Source organism: Megascapheus bottae, chromosome 6 (genome assembly GCF_031878675.1).
Source record: "Megascapheus bottae isolate mThoBot1 chromosome 6, mThoBot2.hap1, whole genome shotgun sequence".
NCBI classification, from domain to species: domain Eukaryota; kingdom Metazoa; phylum Chordata; class Mammalia; order Rodentia; family Geomyidae; genus Megascapheus; species Megascapheus bottae.
The window spans coordinates 82,575,578-82,600,289 of record NC_143514.1 but is presented as its reverse complement, the minus strand read 5'-3'; the positions used below and the strand labels follow the sequence as shown (position 1 = coordinate 82,600,289).

The 24,712-nt window shown below is 59.9% G+C and overlaps 1 protein-coding gene across 1 annotated transcript in view; it reads left to right on the top strand.

Moving 5' to 3' along the window:
* The first annotated feature begins 7,770 nt into the window (after positions 1-7,770).
* The window catches only part of Tp73 (tumor protein p73), a 44,373-nt gene continuing 27,431 nt past the window's right edge, over positions 7,771-24,712 (top strand). Inside the window, exons 1-2 of the mRNA XM_090333933.1 lie at positions 7,771-7,844; positions 8,244-8,364. Coding sequence (XP_090190059.1) covers positions 7,780-7,844; positions 8,244-8,364 — 186 coding nt within the window. The 5' untranslated portion in view covers positions 7,771-7,779. The remainder of the gene's footprint in view (positions 7,845-8,243; positions 8,365-24,712) is intronic.

Here is a 24,712-nt window from a genome sequence, read left to right as displayed (position 1 = left end):
TGGCCCCACCGGGCCGTCCCGGGCCCAGGCTCCACCAAGGTAGGCATGGGCTCTGCTGGCCTCTTCCCAGGCCCCAAAGCAAGGGTTCTTTTGACAGCCCCCAGGACAGGGGCCACTCAAGGGTACAGAGCCACCTCCCACTGGTGGCCAGCAGGCCAGCTGGTGGCCAGGCCAAGCTGAGGAGGACCCACCTGCTGTTTCCCTGGTGAGACAAGCCACTCTGGCATGGCGCCTTAGAAGGCCAACTATGTTCTGTGAGGGCAAAGCCAGGGACGGAAGTTGTTCTGTTGCAGCTGCCTCCACCCCCTCTCTCTACTTCCTGTGAAGGGGCACTAAGTGGCCTCCCAGGCCCTGGCCAGGGAGCGCACGGCCAGGGTTTGGCTTGGCTGGGGATCATTAATGCTCAGGTGTACCTGGACAGCCTAGACCTCACTGTCCGTCCCCTTTCAGCACTATTCCACCTGGCCTGGTCTCTGGGTACTCACCTGGTTGCCCACTGGCCAGCCTGAGTGGGGACAGCCAGCGGAGGAGCCAGCCACTCCCCTCTCTTTGCACAGCTAGCCTGCATTAGACTGGGCATCCTAGGTCAAGAAACTGTTGAGGGTCCTTCTGAGTCTGCAGGCAGAGAGCCCACCCCCGTGAGCGTGTGTGCACACCCATGCAGCCACATGCAGGTGCAGTGTTAGAGGTGAGGAGCAGACCAGGGCATGATATGGCAGTCCACCCTGGGTGTCCACAGAGCGTTGGGGCCACCGTCCTCTCCTCTACCCGGGTCCTCATCCCCCTGGGACCTGGCCTGCAGGAGTGAGGTCTGGAGGTCTTTCTGGCTTGCCCCCTTACTTCACCACCTTGGCGACACTTCTCACCGACTCCGGGACATTTGTCCCTCCAGCAGACACTGATGGGGCAGTGAGGGGACCCGCAGGGTGTGGGCTGACCTGGGCAGGCCCATCTCCTCTGCCTCCCCTCCCGCACGTGAGCTCTCAACAGACCAGAACCCGGGGGAGGGGCTCAGGTCCTTTCATGCCTTGGTGGAAGGAAGAGCAGATGGTCCTCCCCAACCCCAGGACCCCATGGCACATAGCTCACCTCTCATGAGAGCCTGCTGCCCCTCTGTCTGGTGCCAGCTGTGTGCTGAGGACTCCCTGGGAGGCACGGGCGGCAGTGCTACACAATGAGAGCAAGACAACCAGAGCTGGTTATCTGCATGACATGCAAATATGCAGGAACCCCTACCTAGCAGCAGGTGCCCTGAGCCCAGGAGCACAGGGTAGGGACGCTGAAGAGCAGACCCCACAGGCATTCCTGGTCCTGTGGATGACCAGTCCCTCTGAGTGTAGAAGCGCCTGCCCTGTTCATACAGTGGGCGGGGGGGGGGTTCAGGGCTGGCAGGGATTCAGGTGGGCTGGCACCCCTGCCCGGGTTCTATTAGGCTAAAGAATGGGCTCTTGAGACGCCAAGCACGGGGGAGTCTCAGAGAGTGTGGGGTGAGGGGCAGGACTGCCCAGCAGGAGTCACCTTTCCTCTGGAGGCTGGGCAGTGGCGGTACTGACGCTGGTGTGATGCTGGTGACGGTGATGATGAGCCTTGAGGCAGGAAACGAGCGTGATGATTGTATGTGTGGGTGTGTGTGCACATGCATACATGCATGTGTATGCGTGTGCATGCATGTGTGTGGTTTGTGGGCATTCCTGGCAGGTGTCTGGAAGGGCGTGGACGCGGGGACTGCAGGCCGGGGTTGACATGTAGGACATGTGGAGTGGAGGTAACCAGAGGCGGTGTCTGGATGGGAAGGAGAGCGTGAGAGCAATCTGTGGGCTGCTGTGGCAGGATGAGGAGCACTTGTCCGAGAAAAGAAGGTTCCAGAGGACTGTGCAGGTCCTGGTGGCTTGTAGGTTGTCAGCCCCCCCTTCTCCCTCCCCGCCCCCTCCCCCCGCCCATCTACTCTCCTGCTGCTCTAAGTCCATGGTGAGAGTGAGCAGAAGTACAGCCCCACACCGCTCCAGGCCACGGGTGAGGACAAAGATGAAAACCAAGGCTCCTCTGCTCCCAACCCCTTCCAATGGCCTCAGCTGAGGCAGAGGGCCGCGAAACTCAGTCCCAGAGATGGCAGCTTCACTGGGCTTCCAGCTGTTTCACATTTCCTATTCCACAGAGTTCACCCCACCCCAGAGTGGAATGGCTAAAATTGTCCTTCATGACCAGTGCTCGGCTCCCCTGGCTCCAGGGGACTGGACAGAGCGGGCATGCGGCCATCGTGAGGGCTGGCTGCCCCAGCACGCAGGTCTGGACGCTGGGATGGAGGTCCTCCATGGTGGGGCAGGGAGTGGGGGGCTGCGGCCATCTCCCCAGCTTGGCGGGAGGGTCACGTCCTGATGTCCTGCCCGGGCAGGGCTCTTCGGGGCACTGCCCATCCCCTCGAGGAAGGGCCATCGAGGGACTGAATGGCCTCCTCCTAAGGTGACCTGAGGTTTGTTTGGTATTTTGGTTTCGGTCACTGACATGAAAGTGGAAGACCACGGCAGGAAAGCAGCCACCAGAACAACGGAGAAGCTGCTCCCGGAGAGGAGCTTAGCTGAGGCGCAGCCCAGGCAGGGTTTTCCCCCACTGGCCTGGACAGAGGAGACCCCCACCCTGGAAAAGCTGGAGCTGTGGATTGCTGAGGCCGCTGGGGGCTTCTTCTTGGGCTAAATATGATCCGCTCTGCTTTGAGTTCTACGTGGGGTGCTTGGTAGCAGGGACACTGGGGCGGGGCCCTGGGGTGGCTGTGAGGGTCTTAGCTGACAGGACGTCATTGTGGAGTCTGTCCTTGGCCAGGGCTGGGGGATGAAGCCAGGGCAGGCAGCCCCACCTCCTATGTGAGCCTTCAGTGTGGCCACAGAGGACATATCCTGCCTCTTGTGTGTGAATGGGGACAGGAAGGGGGCTTGAGGTCCAGGTTTCCCAGATGACTGAGCCTGGCCTGACAAGGAGAAGTCACACAGGACAGGGGACAGAGGGGGCTTGCTTAAGGCTAGGGCAGAGGTAAGAGGATGGAGAGGGAGGTTGTTCCAGGGATGGCCAACCAGGATGGGTGGGTGAGTCAAGAAAGCTGGAGACCCCCTGGGGGACTGGGTCAGGAGGGGCCCTGGGGTGTGGGTGAGGCCCTCTGCTGGGGCCCGGAATACCCAGCCAGGGCTTGCTCACCCCTTCACTGGGTCAGAGGCTCCCCTGAAAGTGGTGAAAATCCTGGACACCCTGAAAACCACTCACTGGCCCCAGCCATCACAGGGGTTTTTGTGGGACCTTTGAGCAGCCCTCCCAGCCTCTCTCCTCTGCAAGTGGCTGCCCCTTTGCCCAGTCCACCCAGTGAGTCGAACAGAGAAAGCAGGGTGCCCGGGGTGGTGTGGGGGGCTTGTTCCTCAGGTTGGAGATTTCAGAGGCTGCAGCATCCCTGCATGCTCCCCTCCCTCCCCTCTGTGTTCTGGCCCAACCATGGTTTGGGGGCTCAACACTGTACCTCTGGGTCACAGGTGCTTGCCAGCTGCGATCACCAAGCTTGTGGACCCTGGAACGGAGGATGGAGAGCCGGGCAGTGGGGGGCAGGGGGCTGAGTCCTGCTTTTCTCACCAAGGGTCTCCAGGGCTTCTCTGGTCTGTGGGTCCCAGCAGTACTGGACTGGGAGCGGGTGGCCTGTGCAGCCCAGCAAGGTGGGAGGGAGCCCTCTGTGGGCTGGGATGCTGGCTTGGGAGGTCAGAGGCAATGGGGTCTGCTCACACACGGCTCGACCTGTAAGTCCCCACACAGCCCCCTCAGTTCCCTCACCTGACCTTGGGGTTGGAAGCCAGGACAGACACCAGGCCATGGTGAGCTCCCCAGACGGCTGGGTGGTCACCACACTGGGACCATGCCCTTCTGAATGGGAAGGTCTCCTCAGCAGGTGCTGGGTGGGTGAGGCTGGCCTCCAGCTTGCTCTTGGTTCCTTGGTCTTCGTGGGGAACCCTGCTGGTTGCGGCTTTGCATTTTACAGCAAATGCCATTACCTCTCCAAATGTCTCAGCATTGCCCCCCATCCCCTCGCAACATGACTTTTTTTTTTTTTTTTTTTTTTTTTGCCAGTCCTGGGCTTGAGCTCAGGGCCTGAGCACTGTCCATGGATTTTCTCAAGGCTAGAGCTCTACCACTTGAGCCTCAGCACCGGCTTTTTTCTATGTATGTGGTACCGAGGAATCGAACCCGGGTCTTCATGCATGCTAGGCAAGCACTTTAACCACTAGGCCAAACTCCCGGCCGCAACATGACTTTTAAAATGATCTGTGACATCAGGGAAATCAGTTTCCATGTTGTCTGTGGCTTTGCTCCTCTTGAGACTGCAGCTCTAAATGGAAAGAAGGACGGGTCACCGGGGAAATCGGATTTAACCTCGAGGATGTTGTTTTGGGGTTGATTTGCTCTTCTCACCCCTGAGATTGCCACGTGAGATGCTGGGGCGGGGGGGGGGGGGTGGCTGCTCCTCTGGCTGAGGTAGGGCCCTGTGCACACAGTGGGTGCAGAGAGAGTGTCCTTGTGTCCTGGTCTTGTCCCACTAGCCCCGAGGTCCCCGAGCCACAGGCATCAGTGGTGTGAACTGGCAGGGCTGGGCTCAGCCTCAGGAGACCTGGCCAGGACCTGTGCACAATGCCGGCACTTCCCAGTTGTGTGGGAAGCTTTTGTGTAATCTCCGTTCAGTTCTGCACACATGGATAGATGTCTGGATCCCCTTTGTCATGGAGGGAGCCTTCTCTTCTCTCAGAAGAGGCTGGTAGCTACCTACGTGACAAGGGTCAGCCCTGGGGAGCCCTGGGCTCCTTCACAAGGTCCTCCCACCCCCCACCCCCCACAGGGTCCTGTTAGGAGCCCCGCTCGCTCCCCTTCCTCGGGCCTGGCTGTCACAGAAGCTCCTGGAGGTGGCAGCAGAGGCCTGCGCTGAGGGCTGGAGACTGGGTGGGGATCTGGGGACAGGCAGGGAAGGGAAGGGAGCTGAATGAGCAGGGACGTCGCTGGCTGTAGGGGGACATAGCGGCCAGCCAAGGGCAGGGAGGCATAGAACTCCAGGGACCTGCCTCTACTTTTTCCTGTCCTTCAGAGTCTGTCTCCTTCTATCTCTGCCTCTACTTTTTCCTGTCCTTCAGACTGTCTCGTATCTCTGCCTCTGTCCCTCTGTCTTTCTGTCTCCTCTCTCTCCCCTCTGTCTGTCTGTCTGTCCCTCTCTCTGGCTTATGACCCCAGACTTGGGTTTTAACCAAGACTCGGAAGGCTCTGGGCAGGAGGGCATGCCTAGCTGGGGCGGGGGCAGCGGTGCAGAGCTCAGGACTGGGCAGGAGAGCCCCGTAAATTCCCCCCCCCAGGGTGGAGGGGCGGGGGGGGGCGCAGGGGGATGGTGGCCAGCAAAGGGGCTCAGGTTTGGTCCTGAGCATGAAGGGCACCTTGAGGGCAGCCGCTCTCCCTCCTCTCCTGTGTCAGGGTGGGTGCAGAGCCTGGCTGGGGTCTGAGGGACAGGTAGGGATGGGGGAGGGGCAGATGGCAGCATCTGCCACAGAACCCATAACACCATTTCCTCCTGCATCTCCTCACTAGAACCCTGGGCCTCTGCTCTTGCACCTACCATCTTCCAGTGTGGGGCTGCGGTGCCTCCAGGTGCCCATTCAGATGGCGTGGACTGGAGGGGAGAAGATGGGACCCCTCACCCCGTCCTAGATTCCTCAGAGGCCCCACGACCTGTACATTTGACCCCGGATGGAGCCAGCCTGAGGTCAAGGCAGGCACCATTAGGCCAGCAATGTGGCCTGGAGCCAGGGGCAGAATGAGGAAGCAGTGCTGAGGCTCTGCCCTGCCCGGGGTCTTGCTGCCCTGCCCCAGGCTGCCCCATGCATGGTGCAGAGGCTCAGGGATGGGTGTTGGGGGCCTTAGCCCAACAGAGCTCGCCAGCACCCCAGGGCGGCATGGCTATGCACGAAGCATGGTCAAGGGCAACCGTCCACCACAGCCTGTTCTCTAGGCAGCCGCTACCTCTACACAGTCACCAGATGAAGGCCCCTTCTCACGAGCACCACGCCTCTCACCTGCTGCTAGCCCCTGGCCCGCCTGCCTCATCTCTCCAGGTTTGCACACATCACAGGGTGGCTAGCCTCCTCTCTGGAGCCTGTGCTGTCGTCAAGGCCCACCCACACCAGGGTTTGAGTTGTCGTGACTGTGTTCTCTCTTCCTGTGGAGAGAGCAAAGTGACTGTCTCAAGTGACCGTCTCCCAGTGGAGCCCGATGCTTGCTCACATGGGCCACAGCCCACGAGACCCCCCAGGTCTCGCCCCACTCACCCCAAGAGGCCGAGCCCTGTCTGTCCCCGTGATGGACAGTCCAGCAGCAACGTGGAGGTCCACAGCCCAGTGATGCTCGGGGGTAGGACGTCCAGGGTTGTCATCTTGGATCTCAACCCAGCCCCTGCCGGCCATCGCTCCAACAACGGCACCCTGCCCGGCCTGTCCCCCCAGCTGGCTGGCCCCAGAGATGGCTCACAGGAAGTTGGCCAGTACAGGCTAGGCGAGTTCCTGCCAGCCGGGCACTAGTCGTAACCCTCGAACCATGCGGATGCCGGGCCAGGGCTGGGTTTGTCTCTGACTCCACGGAAGCCCGCTGGGTCACTCACTCCTGCCCTTCCAGCCGGATGATGTTGGACCAGCGGGGAGCGTGGTCCGTGCCAGGCAGCCCTGCAGAGTCTGAATGAGACTTGGCCTGTGGCCCGCAACTCTCCCTGCTGCTCATCCTGTGCCATCCTCAGCCACTGGCCGGGACACCACCCTCAGACTCCCCCTCTCTCATACCCGCCAGGTCCCACAGGGGCTGGCGAGTGCCACTCCTCTAGGGACCCACAGCCTGGCATGTGTCAGCCCCAGAAGCATGCCATGGGCTCTGCAGTCATCTGTGGACAGAAGCAACAGATGATAGGCTGTGCCCGCCTCCCTGCCAGTGGGCAGGTCTGGGCCTGTCTGCTTGGCACAGCAGGGTATGGCCAGGCTGATTTCTGAGAGGCCAGCAGGGGAGCCCAAGGGAGATGTTCACCTCAGCTTGGGTAGGCCCAGAGGGCAGGGGCTTGAGGTCCCTGCCCCTGCTGTCCTCTGTGGGCTACACCCCATCCTGCTGGCCGGGTCTTCTGTACCCTCCGGTGTGGTGTGCTATGGAGGAGGGCTCTGAGGAACCAGGCAGGGTCTGGGGTGAGGCTGCCTGAGAACCCACAGTGGGGGGAAGCTGGGTCTCAGGGCTAGGGTCTGGAGCCCAGTCCTCTGCATTCCGAGGTGCCGGCTCCAGGGCCAGAGCCTCCCTTCTGGATTTTTCCAGCTCCAGAGTGAGGCCGCCCCAGCCTCTCAACAACCTGGGCACAGCAGTGCCCAGCCATGAGCTCAGGGCTGTGGGCCCCCCACAGTGCTGGTACCAAGAGGGCAGGCGCCTTGCTGATCACGGCTCTTAATCCCACATTGCCATACTGGGAGATGCGGTACATGGTAGCCTGGGGTCTGTCCCCAGGGCATGCTGCTGTCACCCCACTTCCTGTCTCTGAGGAGCCTGGAGTCTGAGCTCAGCCTCCAGGGCAAAGTGGTGGGGGGTAGGCGAGTGGGGGCTGAACTCGGATGGGGGACCCTGACCAGTGCTCAGAAGTGGCCAGCGCCGGTCCACCTGCTTTGCGAGGAAGGCCATGGATTCACTGCCCTCAACTGTCGTGTTTCCTCCCTCCAGAGTGAGCAGCCCTTTGGGGGCCAGGGCAGGGATATGGCCCAGTCCAGCTCCCCGTCCCCTGACGAGGCGACCACGTTTGAGCACCTGTGGAGCTCCCTGTGAGTATGGCCTCCAACTCCATACCACTCCCTCCACGCTGCTCTCGGGCTGGCCTCCACCAGATGACAGCTGACAGGGGAAGGGCAGTGAGGGGCCAGGCAGGGCTGCCATTCTCCTGGGAACACTGCCCAGTGTCTGGGGTCTCCCCCCATGGCTAAGTCTCTAGAGAGTCCAGGCCAGCCTGGTACCCACCAGTCCTGAGGGGCAGGCAGAGGGTGGGAGGATGAGGGGATGGGGGAGGAAGGCTGGAGGAAGGTTCTGGTAGACTAGGGGCCCTCCTGGGACAGAACCATAGGTCTCACTGGTTGCCATGGGATAGCCTTGCACCCTGGGTCCAGTTGGTTTGGGGGCGATGCCCAGGCTGGACACTGATGGCCCCTCTCCCTCTCCCCCGACAGGGAGCCAGACAGCACCTACTTTGACCTTCCCCAGTCCAGCCGGGGGAACGCAGAGGCGGCAGGCAGCGCCGAGGCCAGCCCTCACGTCTTCCACCTGCAGGGCATGAGCACGTCTGTCTTGGTGAGTGAGACCTACAGGGACTGGACTGGCTGGGGGCAGCTGACGTGATGGAGGCAGGACTGGGAGGCAGCTCTTCACCACTTCTCATCTCAGGGGCTTTCCCTGCCCCCAGGGCCAGAAGAGGAGGAGGAGGGGAGGCGGCGGAAGGGGGGGAGGAAGAGGAGGAGGAGGAGGAGGAGGAGGAGGAAGAGGAGGAGGAAGGACCCATCCTGGCTCCTCTTGGCAGACAGTCAGGTGTGATGGCTGATGGGGTCTGTTCTGCTTTCCTCTCTGGCGACTGTTGCTGGGCTCTGGTGGAGCCAGGATGTGGGCAACAGAAGTGTGGTGTGTGCCAGAAGAGGCTGCAAAGACCTTTGACCTGGGGAGGCCTGTGAGGCCTGCTGTCTCCTCCGCCAGTGGACCACTGGACAGCTCCAATGGGGGCTTGATGGACGAGCTCTGGCTGGGTGTGTGTGGGAGGCCCTCCAGTGTAAGTGAGCCTCCAGGCACAGCTTTGTTACCTCATCTGCAAGGGACCTGTGTGCAGGGAGTGGGGAGTGCCTGAAACTCTGCCTGGCCTCCGCTTCCCAAAGCTGCCCAGGTAGCAATTGGAGCCCCTCTCTTTCCTCAGCGCACCCCTGTGCAGGTGGGTGGCCGGCCCCCTTGGGGCATCCAGCAAATTAAGGGCTCAGAGGCCCCATCCATGAGATGACAGAGTGTGTGTGTGTGTGTGTGTGTGTGTGTGTGTGTGTGTGTGTGTGTGTGCATGTGTGTGTGCGTATGTAGGTGTATATTTGCATGTGTGTGTGTGTGTGCGTGTGCGTGTAGACATGTGGGGAGGGGTGCGTGTACACATGTGGGGAGGGGCTATGTCTTCTATTCTCTCCATGGAGGTCACAGAGCCACAGGCCCATGTGTGGAAGTCACAGCCTGGTGCAAGAGTTTCTGGTGGGCAGTGCCTCATGACATCTGCTTCTCAAAGGTCTCATCTGTCCCTGCCATCTCTCCTGTCCCTGCTGTCCCTCCTGCTCCTCTCATGAGGTCATCTCAATGCAAACCTCAAGCTAGAGCTTGGCGCCTGTTAGATTCAGGCAGGTAGATGGCAGAGTATCCCTTAGGAAATGAGGCAATGAGGCTCTGTCCCCCACGTCTGCCCCCTTTGTGTTCTCTGCATCCCTGGTTGCCCCCAGAGACGGGGTCCTGGCCCTCCCGTCTAGAGCCGGGCCTCTTGCTGGCATGACCTGCTGGGCTCCTGAGAGGAAGGGCTTCTTGAGCGGAGTCCGGGAAGGTGTCTGTCTGTCTAGGAGGTCCTGGAAATGCCGTCCCAGCCCCAGCCACCCACCTCCGTGCTAGCCCCAGCAGCTGTCTTGGCATGGGATCTCAGTCCTGGAAATGCCGTCCCAGCCCCAGCCACCCACCTCCGTGCTAGCCCCAGCAGCTGTCTTGGCATGGGATCTCAGCGAGAGCCACTAGGGCCATTAGAGGACCTGCCATCCCATCGTGGCTCAGATGCCTGGTGCCGAGTGCGTCTGCCAGGGTGCTCACGAGCCTTGGCCTGCTGGGGCACGCGGCTCCAGGAAAGGGGGGGCCCACGCTCCACAAACAAGGGGCCCACGCTGTCAGGTAGCAGCATGCCTCACGCTGAAACCATGTATGAAATTCCTGGGTGCACAGCTCAGTTCTCAGACATGGGGATTCCCTGGGCCCAGACCTGGCGCCCCCCCAAAAGTCTCATCCTGACCTGTTCCCAGCTCCCCGATCTCCAACAGCTGCTGCTTACCAGCCCCCACAGCCCCAGGGTGGAAATGGAGGCTGAGATCCAGCAGTGACCACTTGGGTCTTCAGTACATGGGGTTCCTCCCCCCAAGATGGGCAGAGTAGGTGGGTTCAAGTCTCTGTGCCTCCATGACCTTGCTTGTGCAGTCATGATGATGAGGGTGGGTGAAGTCCGGAGCAGGGGATGCCAGCTCACCCAGCCCAAGGTGGGGGGCAGGGTTGATTCTCAGCCTCCTGCCACCTCCTGTCACGCTCACCCGGCTGAGCAATTAGGTTGTTGAAGAGAACGAGGTGGGCCAGGAATGTGGCTTGGTGGTAGCATGCTTACCCAGCATGCACGAAGCCCTGGATTCCACAGCACCGCATACACAGAAAAAGCTAGAAGTGGCGCTGTGGCTCCAGTGATGGAGTACTATGCAAAAGAAGCTCAGGGACAGTGTCTAGGCCCTGAGTTCAAGCCCTGGGACTGGGGGCGGGGTGGGGGGAGAAGAGAGGGAGAGAAAGAGAGAGAGGGGGGTGGGGAACAGGCTATACAGGACTAGCTGAGCCCCCAGCCTGCCCAGTTTTGAACTTCTTTGGCACCCTCTCTGCCCCCGAGGGCCTCAGCAGGAGTCAGACCAGCGGGGTTGCTGGCCAGGTGGCTGAGGGAGCCAGAGCCAGAGAGTGAGGAGGCTGGGGTGGGGTGGGTCTGAGGGAGGACTCAGGAGGGGATACTGGACAGTAGGTGGTGTCTGGTCCTCTGAGGGCTGTGGTAAATGACAGGCTTGGTGGTGAGGCCGGAGGGGGCCCTGTGTTGACCAAGCTCTGTTTCCTCAGAGTCCTTGGGCAGTTCAGGGAGAGGTCTGTTGGGGCTCCCCACCCTGGCCCCTGCATCAGGGCTCCTTGGCCTCAGTGCAGTCTGTCCTGGCAGAGCCTCAGGGACCCCACAATGATAACAGACCTGTGGCTGGGTATGGTCCATACCAGCCAAACCAGCACCGGTGACTGAGGCTGGGGAAATGGAGTCCAGTCCCAGGCCCCCTATACTGCAGAGCAAGGTTGCAGCTCAGGGGATAAATAAGCAAATCAGCCCAATTGGATGGATGGATGGATGGATGGATGGTGGATGAATGGGAGGATGGATGAATGGTGGGTAGATGGATGAATGATGGGTGGATGGATGGATGGATGGATGGGGGTGGTGGATGGATGGATGGATGGATGGTAGGTGGATGAATGGGAGGATGGATGAATGGTGGGTAGATGGATGAATGATGGATGGATGAATGGATGGTAGATGGATGGATGGATAGATGGATGGGTAGATGGATAGATGATGGATAGTTGATGGATGGATGGATGGATGGTGGGTGGGTGGGTGGATGGATGGATGGATGGATGGGGGCTGGTGGGTGGATGGGTGGATGGATGGTGGGTGGATGGATGGATGGGTGGGTGGGTGGTGGATGGATGGATGGGTAGATGGATTGATGATGGATGGTGGATGGACGGATGGTGAGTGGGTGGATGGATGGGGGTGGATGGATGGATGGATGGTGGGTGGATGGATGGGTGGGTGGGTGGTGGATGGATGGGTGGTGGATGGATGGATAGATGGGGATGGTAGATGGATGGATGATGGATGGTGGATGGATAGATGGATGGGTAGGTGGATGGATAGATGGATGAGTAGATGGATGGATGATTGCTGGTGGATGGGTTGATGGGGGATAGATGGATGGATGGATGGATGGGGGGTGGTGGGTAGATGGATGGGGGTGGTGGATGGATGGGGGGTGGTGGATGGATGGATGGATGGTGGGTGGATGGATGGGTGGGTGGGTGGTGGATGGATGGATGGATGGATGGGGGGTGGTGGATGGATGGATGGATGGTGGGTGGATGGATGGGTGGGTGGGTGGTGGATGGATGGATGGATGGATGGGGGTGGTGGATGGATGGGGGTGGTGAATGGATGGATGGATGAGTGGGTGGGTGGTGGATGGATGGATGGATGGATGGGGGTGGTGGATGGATGGGGGTGGTGGATGGATGGATGGATGGTGGGTGGATGGATGGGTGGGTGGTGGATGGATGGATGGATGGATGGATGGGGGGTGGTGGATGGATGGGGGGTGGTGGATGGATGATGGATGGTGGGTGGATGGATGGGTGGGTGGGTGGGTGGTGGATGGATGGATGGATGGATGGGGGTGGTGGATGGATGGGGGTGGTGGATGGATGGATGGATGGTGAGTGGATGGATGGGTGGGTGGGTGGTGGATGGATGGATGGATGGTGGATGGATGGATGGGTGGATGGGGTGGTGGATAGATTGATGGATGGTGGGTGGATGGATGGGTGGGTGGGTGGTGGATGGATGGATGGATGGATGGTAGGTGGATGGATGGGTGGGTGGATGGGGTGGTGGATGGATGGGGGGTGGTGGATGGATGGATGGATGGTGGGTGGATGGATTGGTGGGTGGGTGGTGGATGGATGGATGGATGGATGGGGGTGGTGGATGGATGGATGGATGGTAGGTGGATGGATGGGTGGGTGAGTGATGGATGGATGGATGGATGGTGGATGGATGGATAGTGGATGGATGGGTGGGTGGATGGGGTGGTAGATGGATGGATGGATGGTGGGTGGATGGATGGGTGGGTAGGTGGTGGATGGATGGATGGATGGGTGGTGGATGGATGGGTGGGTGGATGGGGTGGTGGATGGATGGGGGTGGTGGATGGATGGATGGATGGTGGGTGGATGGATGGGTGGGTGGGTGGTGGATGGATGGATGGATGGATGGGTGGTGGATGGATGGGTGGGTGGATGGGGTGGTGGATGGATGGGGGGTGGTGGATGGATGGATGGATGGTGGGCGGATGGATGGGTGGGTGGGTGGTGGATGGATGGATGGTGGATGGGTGGTGGATGGATGGATGGATGGTGGGTGGATGGATGGGTGGGTGGGTGGTGGATGGATGGATGGATGGATGGATGGTGGATGGATGGGTGGGTGGATGGGGTGGTGGATGGATGGGGGGTGGTGGATGGATGGATGGATGGTGGGTGGATGGATGGGTGGGTGGGTGGTGGATGGATGGATGGATGGATGGGTGGTGGATGGATGGGTGGGTGGATGGGGTGGTGGATGGATGGGGGGTGGTGGATGGATGGATGGATGGTGGGTGGATGGATGGGTGGGTGGGTGGTGGATGGATGGATGGATGGGTAATGGATGGTGGATGGGTGGATGGATGGATGGATGGATGGGGGTGGTGGATGGATGGATGGATGGATGGTGGATGGATGGGTGGGTGGATGGGGTGGTGGATGGATGGGGAGTGGATGGATGGGTGGGTGGGTGGTGGATGGATGGATGGATGGATGGTGGATGGATGGGTGGGTGGATGGGGTGGTGGATGGATGGATGGATGGTGGGTGGATGGATGGATGGGTGGGTGGTGGATGGATGGATGGATGGGTAATGGATGGTGGATGGGTGGATGGATGGATGGATGGATGGATGATGGATGGGGGTGGTGGATGGATGGGGGGTGGATGGATGGAATAAAGTTAGAGTCCTGTCTTCAGGAGGAGGCAGGGAAAGCCGTGGCTGGGGTGGGAGGAGGCCCCTGTACTCTAGATACCTGGGGGTGCCCTGCAGCGGGGGAAAGTTGGAGGCTCTGGATGCTGTCAGAGTGGGGATCCCTCTGGATCCCCACTGCCACACTGGCTGGGAGGAGCATGGAGAGGGAGGGTCTGCATCATGAACACCAGCTGTGCCAAGGGGGTGAAGGGCACAGCCTAGGGCCGGGCTCTGAGCTCTCAAGTGGGTCTGGGTTTGGGGTCCGTCTGTCCCCCTCTGAGCCTATGAGTCCCAGGGTCCCGGCACTGAAGCTGAGGCCTCTCCAGCTCTTAGGATGCAGGAAGCGGAGGAGGACCCAGAGGACGTCAGAACAGAGGCTGTGTGGCAGATGTCCCAGACCTGGGCACAGCTCTTCCTCCCCTGCACTCTCGCCCAACCTCCTCCAGGAGGCCCCCTCCCCTCTCAGAGTCCCTTCCCGCCTCTCCCAGCGCCTTTCTCTGATGACAGCTGTTGGGGGCAGGTGGGTCATGGGAGGGGGTGCTGCCGCAGGCCAGGGCAGAAGGTTCAGCTGGGCTCTGCCTTTGGCGGCAGGGGCTGAGCGAGGTGGAAACTCCTTGGGAAGCAGACAGCGTCCATGGCGTCCTCAGCTCTGGGTGGGCTGTGCAGTCCCACATGCACTGCCTTGTTCCCAGAAAGGGGCAGGTGGGCAAAAAGGACAGGCTTTCTTTGGGGGGGGGGGAACATGCCTCTTGAGCAGGGCGGGCTTGAACTTGAGGGGGCAGGAACTGGACATCCCAGCCACCCAGGAAGCCCTGTCCAGCCACAGCTGGTGGTGAAGGGTGACCTTGAACCAGAACGGACAGGTCACCCACAGGGGCCTGTCCCCCCTCCTTCGTGGGGGTACAGAGAGCCTCCCTCCCCCCCGCTGCAAGGATCATAGAGCCAGGCATAGAGAAGCCTGGGGAGGCAGCCAGGCCTCACCAGGAGGAAGGGAGGTTCTGCCCGTGATGGACTGGCAGCATGCAGGGTGGTCTCAGTGGATCCCAGCCCAGCCAGACCCTCCACCTGGGTCGAGCAGGCTGCATCCTTTCCTGGCTCCTGTGTGGACAGAAGACTATCCGGTGCCTTCCCCATCCCCAGCTCTTCTCTCCGCTGTCTCCTGTGGGGGGGCAGCATGACAGGAAGCTAGCCGCCCCAGGTCCATGCAGGGCTGACCTGTCCCCTTTGACACTTGAGGACATGGAGCGGCAGTGTGGACAGTTGAATCACCACGAGTCACCCTCTGCCTCTGGGAGGGGAGCAGGACCAGGCCCTTTCTGTCTCTGCAGCTAGGACAAGGAGCTGAGATCACTGTCTCCCTGGAGTTCTGGGGAGCATCCTCCCTGGGGTGTCATGGGGGGCTTGCAGGCCTCCTCCTTCCTCCCAAGAAAGGAGAAGCTTGCTAGTTCAGAATATCCTGCTGCGTCCCACATCAGGCATTCTAAGAAGAGATTTCCCCAACACCTCTTCCCAAAATCTGACCAGCCAGCAAAGTTTTAAGTTTTCTTTTTTTCTTCTCTTTTCTCCCTTCTTTCTTTTATTTTCTCCCCCTTTCTCCTCCCCTCTCCTTCTTTCTCTCCTTGTGCTGGTCCGAGAGTTTGAAGTCAGGGTCTTGGTGCTGTCTCTTTGCTTTTCTCCTCAAGGCTGGCGCACGGCCATTTGAGTCGCAGCAACACGTCTGGCTTTTTGGTAATTAGCTGGAGATGAGTCTCGTGGAGTTTCCTGTCTGGGCCGGCTTTGGATCATGATCCTCGGATCTCAGCCTCCTGTGTAGCTGGGAGTGTAGGCATGGGCCACCGGCTCTATTTTTCTGCATGGGCTGTGGTCACATTCGGGCCTGCTGGTTGGGTGCTCACAGACAAGGCCCCGTGCAGCCCTGGGGCAGAGCTGAGCCTTTATGGGCCTTGTGGACATAAGTCTCCAACGCCAGCCCCAGTGCACCAGTGAGGCTCCGGGTGATGCCACACCCGGCTGCCTCAGCTCTCTAGGAAGGCTGCAGGTGGGTAGGAATTCGCTAGGAAAAGTCCAGACGGAAAGGGTCCTCCAGCTCTTGCCGTGGGCTCCAGCTGTTCTGCTTTCGGGGCCCAGAAACTCCAAGTCCCACCATTCATTTCTGCGTGCATGAGTGTCCATGCTGGGTGTGCTGGCAGGGAGGGAACCAGCCCTCCACCAAGGGCAACTTTGTACCAGGGATGGTCACAGTGGAGCAGAAAGCCAGACATTCCTGAGCAAGGGCGTGCCAGGGACCCTCCTGAGGCGGGCTGCACCAGCTGCTGCTGCTGGGATGGGGGGACTGGGCCACCAGTCTGTGATGAGTAGGGTGTGCTGTCCCTGGGCCTGCCCTTTGGTGACCGTGGCCATGCTCTGCTTCCTAGGGCTTGGCAAAGGCAAGAAAAAGGGACCCCGGGTCAAACCGCGCTCTGGGTTCTGACCCCACCTGCTACGTGGGGCCTTGAGGGTACTGGACCACGCCCCGGTGCCCAAGAGTCCAGGGACTCCAGATTCCCCGTGTACCTCATCTGCTTGTGGGGCTCTCCCCATGGACGCCCCATTCCCGGGTGGGAGAGAGACTCGCCCGGCCTGAGTTGCCCGGTCTCGAGGTTGGCAGTGTTGGCGGTAGGTACCACCTTGCTCTTTGGGAGGCCTCAGGGCCCTGGGCTCACTCTGCATGCTCAGAGGTGGCGGCTGTTGGCGCAGTGAGCTGGTGGGCCCTCCATCCTCCCCGGGCGACGGTTGGTTCAGGAGGAGCAGGTGAGGGGTGAGCCCGCCACGATCGCCAGCTCCCCCCACGCCACCTCCGTGGTGTGGTCCAACACATCCCCGGGCAGGCCTTGGCTTGCCCGTGTGTGGATGAATACTCATGAGGGACGGAGGGAGGGGCGGGGCTTGGTTTTGTTGTTAGATGCAGCCAGTTGACAGAAATCAGGGAGATGGCAAAGGCAAAAATGCCAACAAACAGCCCACATGTTCTGGAGCAGCCTTGGCTCCTGCCTCCCTAGCCACAGAGCCTCGCCCCCTCAGTCCACCCCTCCGGGCCGCCCAGACTCTGCCCTCGCCCTCCCCGGCCACCCAGACCCATGCCTCCACCCACAGCACACCGGCTCCCCGGCGTGTGCGGACCCCTGAGCTCCTGCCATGCTGTACCTCGGTGACCCCAGGCGGCACCTCGCCACGGTAGGTGGGGTGCGCCCTGCACAGGACCCCCTAGGGGACCCGGGGCCATCTTTCTCGGGGGCTTCAGTAGAGGGCTGCTTGCTATTATGGTGGTGATTGAAAAGGGAATCTCTGTCTCTGTCTCTGTCTCTGTCTCTCTCTCTCTCTCTCTCCTCTCTCTCTCTCTCTCTCTCTCTGTCTCTCTCTCTCTCATCTTGCTGAGTGTCTGCTGCTGGCTGATGAGGCAGAAGCAGGATGGGAGGCAGCCAAGGGGAGCTGGAGGAAGCCCCGTCCCGGGCTGCAGGCCAGACAGATGCTGAAGATATGGAGATGCTTGTCCATATCTGAGGACCAGGGTCTAGAGAGCTGGGCCTGAGACCAGCCCTGGAGTTGGTGGCTCCCCATGTGTCTCAGCTTTGGGGTGGCAGCTCTGCCCAGGCTAGGGACTTCTGGAGCTGCCCTGCCCTGTGCTGCCAGACTCAGCTAGCCAGGGTTCAGAGTGCCTGGAGGTCATCTTTGCTCCTGGGCTCGGGCATGCCGAGGGCATCCTCACGTGGGAGTTGGTTCACTTGACAGCGGCGGCGGTGGTAGGGTTTCTTGTAGTGTGGGCTCTGCTTGGTTTGGGTGTGAGCTGCAGGTCAAAGTCGTGTAGCAGGCTGGCCATGGGGCCTCCTGTCCCTTCTCGTGCAGTGGCAGCTGGTGTGGCAAAGGGGACTGCAGCCAAGGCTTCGCCTGAGCCCTGGGGATCTGGGCTCATTTCCAGACTTGCCAGGTCCCTGGGGTCAGGCAGGCACCAGGCTGCTAATTGAGCAAGTTGAGAGCTGTTCCACAAAGGGCCACTTTCCCTGGGAGGGCTGCAGGTCCAGCGACGGGTGAGGAGCACTGGGCAGCTGGACAGATCCAGTTGAGCCCTGCTGACCGAGGCTGAGGACCAGAGGCCTCCGGAGAGCATGTGTGTGACAGTGTGTGCTTGTGAGCTGGGATGTGAGTGTGTGCTTGCATGTTCGTGTGTCAGAGTGTATACATGTGTACACATGCAGGGGGGAATGCATGCAACGTACATTGTCACATGTGTGTGCGTGTATAGGCTGCTGTAGGTGTATTTTGCTTGTGTGCTACAGGTATGAGTGTGCATGTGCATTATCAATATATGCACATGTGTGCAAACTGCTGTGGGTCTCGTGTGCAGCTGTGGCTGTGTGTGCATCTGTGTTACAAGTGTGTGTGTGTACAGGCTGCAGTAGGTGTCTTGTGCAGGTATGATATGGGTATCTGGGTGTATACATGTGTACCCACATGTGTGCAGGCTGCTGCAGCGGTGTTGTGCAGGTGTGCCTGTGTAGTGATAGTGTATGCGCATGTGTCAAGACTGGTATGTGTGCTTCTCTCTGCAGTAGAGATCACAACAGGATTGAGGGAATGGTGAGAGTGTGTGCAGCTCCATGTGGCTGCAAGGGAGTGACCTGAGCACACAGCTGGACCCCGGCATACTCCCCTCATCCGTGTGCACAGCCTTGGTACCTGAAACCCAGCAGAGAAGGGGTGCCCCCCGTCTGCCCCCCGCTCATTCATTCCCTTGTTTATCCAGCGCGTCGTGGTTGGGAGCACAGCGTGGGCTGGGCTCTCAGAGGTGGGTCTCAAGCCACAGGTGGCACCGCGGCCTCCTGGTCTCAGGGGATCTGGTTATCATTGCTGGAGGCTGAGCTGGAACTGGGGCGTGGCAGCCCGTGGCTGGCCAGCTGTGAAATCTGGAGCAGCAGCATGTGTGACTGTTTTGGTGTTTCCTTTCTTGGGGTGGGTGTTGCCTGATGCCGCACGCATGGGCCTTCCCAAGATCAGGAGGGAGGTCGAGGCTGGCTGTCCTGGGACCCTCCCCATTCCCCAGGAGCCACAGGCACCCATCTTTCCCCTGCTGTCCAGGCCCTACGACCCGCAGTGCCTTCCACGCCATTGCTCTGCTTTCCCTTCAGGGGTGGAGAATCTTCCCCTGCCGAGGGCCACTGGATGGTGTTAAGAGCCATATGAAATGACCAACCCAGGCAGCATCAAGAGGCCGCCAGAGAGCCAGCAGGAGCGTAGTTCTCCCACACGTACCAAGGCATTTCATGTTCTCTAGCTCTCTGTGGCTTGTTCATGCACTCATTCCTTCATTCACCCCATCAACAAGCATTCAGCAAGCACCCCTTATGTCTGGAGCCAAGCCTCCAGGGCAGATAGCAGTGGAGCCCAGCGTCCTCTCGGACTCCATGGCAGCTTCTCCCCAGGGGAGCCTTCCTGAGCTGGCTTGTCTTCATCTGGGCAGGTGACTCAGTTTCCCTGTTCCACTGAATGAACAGCTCAAGGTGAGTTAGACCTGAATGAACAAATAAGACTATTGATGAGGGTGACAGTATCTGCCATCCATCTTTGTTTCCTCAGTCTGAGTGCATTGGACACTGGAAGCCCATGAAGGAAGCCCAGCCCCGGGGAAGAAGGATCTGGTGCCTGGCTGGATTTCCTGCTGGATAAATGCGCCTCAGTGTGGCTCAGGGTTGATCTCAGACTCTGGCTCTGGCCTCGGCTAGCGGTGTTGGGGAACCCTGGTTTCTTCTGCCTAGCTGTGGGGTATCAGTGGCAGGTGCTGGTCATTGGCTGTGCCAATCCTGGCATCTACCGGTGGAGATGCAGAGAAGCCAGACCTGGGACCCTGATGCTTCTCTTTCCCGCTCTCTGTTTCCTCGTCTGTACCCTGCGGTGTCAGTTTAGAGCGGTGACGTGTCCTGCAGCGGGTTCCTGCAGGGCGTGGCCTGAGGCTGGCCTGGGATGGGGCTCAGGTTTTTCCTTCATGGTGGGTAACAGCCCCGCCACCTACAGTGGGGCTTTCTGTACAGATGAGGTGGACGTGGTGGCCGGCATGTCCTGTTCCGCTCCTCCGATTTCCTGAGCAAACTCTACCCGCCCACCAGGCTCCTCCTCCCTCAAGATGCGAAGGCTATGCTGTCGTTCAGAGCCTTAGCATCTCAGGAGGCAGACGAGGGAGCAGCAGGCTCTTCTGGGCCTTGAGTGGGGTGGGTTTGGCATCTTTGCAGATGGCTGCATGGGCACAGGTGGGCCCGGCTGCTTCCCCGCCTCTCTGGCATGGTGTGTGTCCATCAGCAGTGTTGTGTGGATGAAGCTAGACCCCCTGGAACCAGTCAGCATCAAAGGACAGGAGGTCACAGGGCGTACAGTCCTCCGAATGCTGTGTGCAGCCTCCTTGGGGACGTGAGGCGGCCTTGCCTCCGGGCTGGTGGGGTCCTGGGGATGGGCCCCAGGTGGGGAAGCAGTAAGCACTTATGCAGTGCCTACTGTGTGCAAGGGAGTAGTCACTATACAAAAGAGAGGAGCCATTATTGGCCTCCCGTGTATGAAGAGGTCTGGGTTCATATATTTGGTCCTTGAGTCTCTCGAGTGAGTAGAAGGAAGGACCGGTGCAGTGCTGGCAAATGACCACAGGAGGGCGGGGTGGACACCGGCAGCTGGGAAGGGGCTGGACTGGTCCAGGTGAGAGATGCCGGCACCTAGACCAGGTGAGGAGGGGTGTGAGGAGGTAGGGTGCCAGCAGGCTGGCTGTGGCCGGGAGGTGGGGGAGCAGAGGATGGTCTGAAAGTTTTGGTCTGAGATGGTGAGCACGGCAGGACTCCGCAGTGAGACCTGGGTGCCACCCTGGGCTCGGGGCACCGTGGCCTTCACCCAGTGAGAGAGCCGCACACAGGCAGAGAGGAAGAGAGCAGAGAGCGAGGGGTTCTGAGGCCCCGGGGGATGTGCAGGGGGCCCCGGGGGCCCCCAGTAAGCATCTACGGGGGGGGTGGAGAGGGGTGGGCTTGCAGGCACCTTTAGGAAAAAGGACAAGTGGGGTTTGGGGGAAAATGCCTGGTTTCCTTTGGAGGCGGCTGTGATATGGAGGAAGACTGTACAGGCACAGTGGAGGTGAGCATCCCAGCCACTCGTGTACTCAGGTGTGGTGGCACGTGTGCAGGAGGGCACGGGGATGCAGCCCTGGGCATGCACGGTGGCACTTAGACCTGAGGATGGGGGGGGGTGAGGGGGAAGCAGGAGAGAGCTGAGATGCAGAGGGTGTTGAGGAGACTGGGACAAGAGTTCTCTAGGATGACAGACAGGCGGAGAGGTGGGACACAAGGAGGGCAGGAAAGAGACCAACGCTGGCCTCGCAGAGGTGGCTGGGCCCCCTGCTACATGACTAGGCTTAGAGAGGACCAGGTTGCAGTGGGACGCTGCGGGCTGTCCAGCCAGGAGGCCCGCTGCTAGGGGCGGCCCCTGCTTCCGGCACCTAGGAAAGCTCAGGAAATGGGGTTGAAGACATGCGTGGCCTGACCTGGTAGGGAGCTGGCTCAGGTCCCAGGGCCACAGGGACTGGCTACTCTAGGGCCCCTGAATTTGCGGGGTGTGAGCAAAGACAGGCTGGCTGTATCTGAGGCTTGGGGCTCTGGCCTCAGCCTCGATGGCTGTCTCTCCCCCTCCCTGCAATCTGTCCTGGTCTGCCATTGCCATCTTTGGGTCCTGGTCCACATGTCACTTTGCTTCTCACTGCGGGCCATCACAATAGTCACGCCTGTGCCGGCCTGGCTCTCACCGTGCCGGTACTGTGTGTCTTCCTCACATCCCGGTTTCTCAGGTCTCTACCCCCTACTGAACTGGGCTGGGGCTGGGGGCCAGGGAGACCTTTCCAGCTGCCTCCGCCTGCCACATCCTCAGTGAAGACGCAGCCCCGTGAGCATCTAGACAAAGGACAGGCAGGTGGATTGGCCCTGTGGAATGGTGGGGCAGTGGGTGGGTAGGAAAGCACAAGTGGCCATGTCACCCCTGTGTTACTCCAGGGGACTACTCCCCTGTTTCCCTGCTCTGGGGCCCTCGGGACCTGTGTTCGCATGGTTAAATAAAGTTCTCTGGGCCACAGCCTGTCACAGGCAGCACCGGAGACTCCCAGGAGAGGCCAGCATGGAGGCCCTGCAGGGACCCTTTGTGCTGATGCTCTAGTGCCAGGCCCCGTGTGCCGTGTGGGCTGAGACAGGGCAGGGAAAGCAGTGGGGTCCCTGTGTGGTCCTGCACACACAGGGCTGGTGGCAGAGCTTCTGGGGGCATACTTCCCGGGCAGAGCAGAGGTGTGGAAAGTTCCACATGGCCTGGCATGGGGCTGGGCACAGCCTTGCCTTGGCGGGGAGAGGAGGGTGCTGTGTGCATACCTGCAGGGTGGCAGCCCTTCCCCCTCCACGCACAAGTCATGTCTTGCTGGCATTTCCATCTGTTTAATCACAGGCTCGGGGAGACTGTGGGAAACATAGGCGGGATGGAGGTCTCTGAGCGGGCGAGCGAGCGAGCGAGGGAGCGAGGGAGGAAGCGAGCAGGATGGCTTGTCTCCTGCAGGGCCGGGCTGGTGTCAGTCACTAACCCCAGGGTGAAGCTGGGTCTAGGCTCAGACATGCCCGCCGGAGAAGAGCGGGGATCTGAACACTCTCTTACTCCTAAAAGAATTCACCGCAGTCCGAGGCTGGTGTTGTGCAAGTGGGAAGGGGGGGAGGGGCTGATTCTCTGTCCAGAGTAGCTGTGACACCGGCCCAGAGTGAGGGGCAGAACCCCAAGACCAGACCTGTCCTTCCCCCAAGCCGACTGCGTCTGCAAATGTGGGGGAGTAATTGAAAGGGATACACGCAGGTAGGGGAGGCATGGCCTCACGTCATGGCTCCTACCCGGAGCTGCACCCCAGTCGGAAGCCCAACAAGCCAGAGGAAGAGCAGGGAAAGTGACCACTGCAGAGTGGGCAGTGCTGGGGCCGGAGTCTGGGACTAACCATGGCTGTGGAATGGAGCATGGGAGAGACCGACAGCGAATCCTCCATCCCTCATGAAGAAAGATGAGAAAGGAGGGAGGGGGAGGGAGGAAGGAGAGAGAGGAGAGGTGAGAAAAGAGGTGAGTGAGAGGAGAGGCAAGGAGGAAAAGGAAGCCCGGAAGCAGCTCTGTCTCAGGTGACAGGTGGATTTGGGGGGTACCGGGCTCATGACCAGCCTCTGCACTGTCAGCAGCTCCTCCATCTCCATGGACTAGCAGTTGCCACCGAGCAGCTTCCCCCTCGGGCACTAGGGCCCTTGTTAAGGCCCTGCGGAGGTCACGAGGGAAAAGAGCCAGCAGGACCCCGGATCTGTCAGGACTCTGGTGCAGCTGGGGTGTGGAGCTTACCTTCCAGAAAGCGTGGATTGAGTCTGGGGCATGACAGACTCTTGCTGGAGGCTTTGATCCAAGGGAGCCTCACTGCTTACTGTGGGCTTTATCTTCTTCTGTCTGCCCAGACCTCATGCTTCTGCAGGGAGCCCCTCTTACGAGCACACCGGGTCCACCCAGGGCCTGGGGTCCCCTGTGGTGGACACTAGGCTAAGAGGTCAGTGAAGACTCGGGACCTGTCTTGCATGGAGGGAGGGGGAGACAGCACAGGACCCTGCGGGGGTGCATGGTAGCCAGGGCCATGGGAGAGAAAGCCTCGGGACATTGGGACTGCTGGAGGATCTAGAAGCTTCCAGGGGGAGGAATCTTGGAGGCTGGGCTGGTGATGAGCTGGGCAGGCATTAGCCTGGAGTAGCAGGGAGGGAGATTTAGAGGAGGAATGACCAGAAACATTTTAAGTTGGACTGGAAGGCTTTTCCGTGACTATTTTCTTTAGAAAAGCAATCCTGTGGAGAAGACAGTGTATGATGCCGAAACACAGGCTGGTTCCATGTTGCCTGAGCTCAAGATGCAGCCGGGGTCCATTTGAGCACCTCAGACTCTGATAAAGGTTGCCACAGATGCCACGGAAGAGGTTAGAGGTTAGGGGAGGGGGACCATAGATTTGAAAAAGAAATTTACTTTCTTTCCACATCTAAACACAAGTAGTTTGAGATAATCTATTTATCTGAAACAGGGAACACATAAAATGTACATCGTGTGTGTGCGCGCGCACGCACTCATATGCATGCATGCACACACATCTGTTGGTACTGGGACTTGAACTCAGAGCCTGAGTGGTATCCCTTAACTTTTTCACTCAAGGCTGGTGCTTTACCACATGAGCCACAGCTCTGCTTCTGGCTTTTTGGTGGTTGATTGGAGATAAGACTCTCATGTACTTTCCTGCTAGGGTTGGTCTTGAAACGCCATCCTCAGATTCAGCCTCCTGAGTAGTGAGGATTGCAGGCGTGAGCCACCAGTGCCAGCCAGGAATCTGTTAAAACCACAGAATACAACTTCCTGTGGGAGGCCACGGCCCAGGTGGTAAGGCCAGGGCCCTGTGCCTAGTGATGCTTGTTTCTGGTCAGGATAGGTGAGTCCTGGGGAGGGAGGTAAGGATGGAAAGAAGACCCCCATCTTGTTCAGTCTTCTGCAGGAGAAGCCCGGGCCCTGGGCACCACTGGGGTGGGGGCTGGGACTGATCAGGACAGTGGCAGCATGCGGGTGGGCACTTCCACTAGAGGCTCCTAAAGGGCTGCTGTCTGCCCATTTTCTGATTCATTTGAGAGTTTCAAGGAAAGTCTCTGTCACTCAGGCAAGCATTTTTGAGCATCCAATTCGGTGCCGATGTCAGCAATGCCAGACATAGGAGGTAAGAGACCCTAGTTCCCACCCTAGGGCACACAGCCCAGGGACAGCAGTCCTGCCTCCATGGAGTCCTGGGCCTGGCAGTTGTCCTCTGATGTGGGGGTCTGTTTCCCTTGTGCCTGTCAGCCAAGATTCCCCCTCGGCCGAGCTTTTGTGACAGTAAGATGGGGTACTGTAGCCTCAGGAGAGGGTCTCTCTGAATCCCGGTCCTCCAAGAGTGAA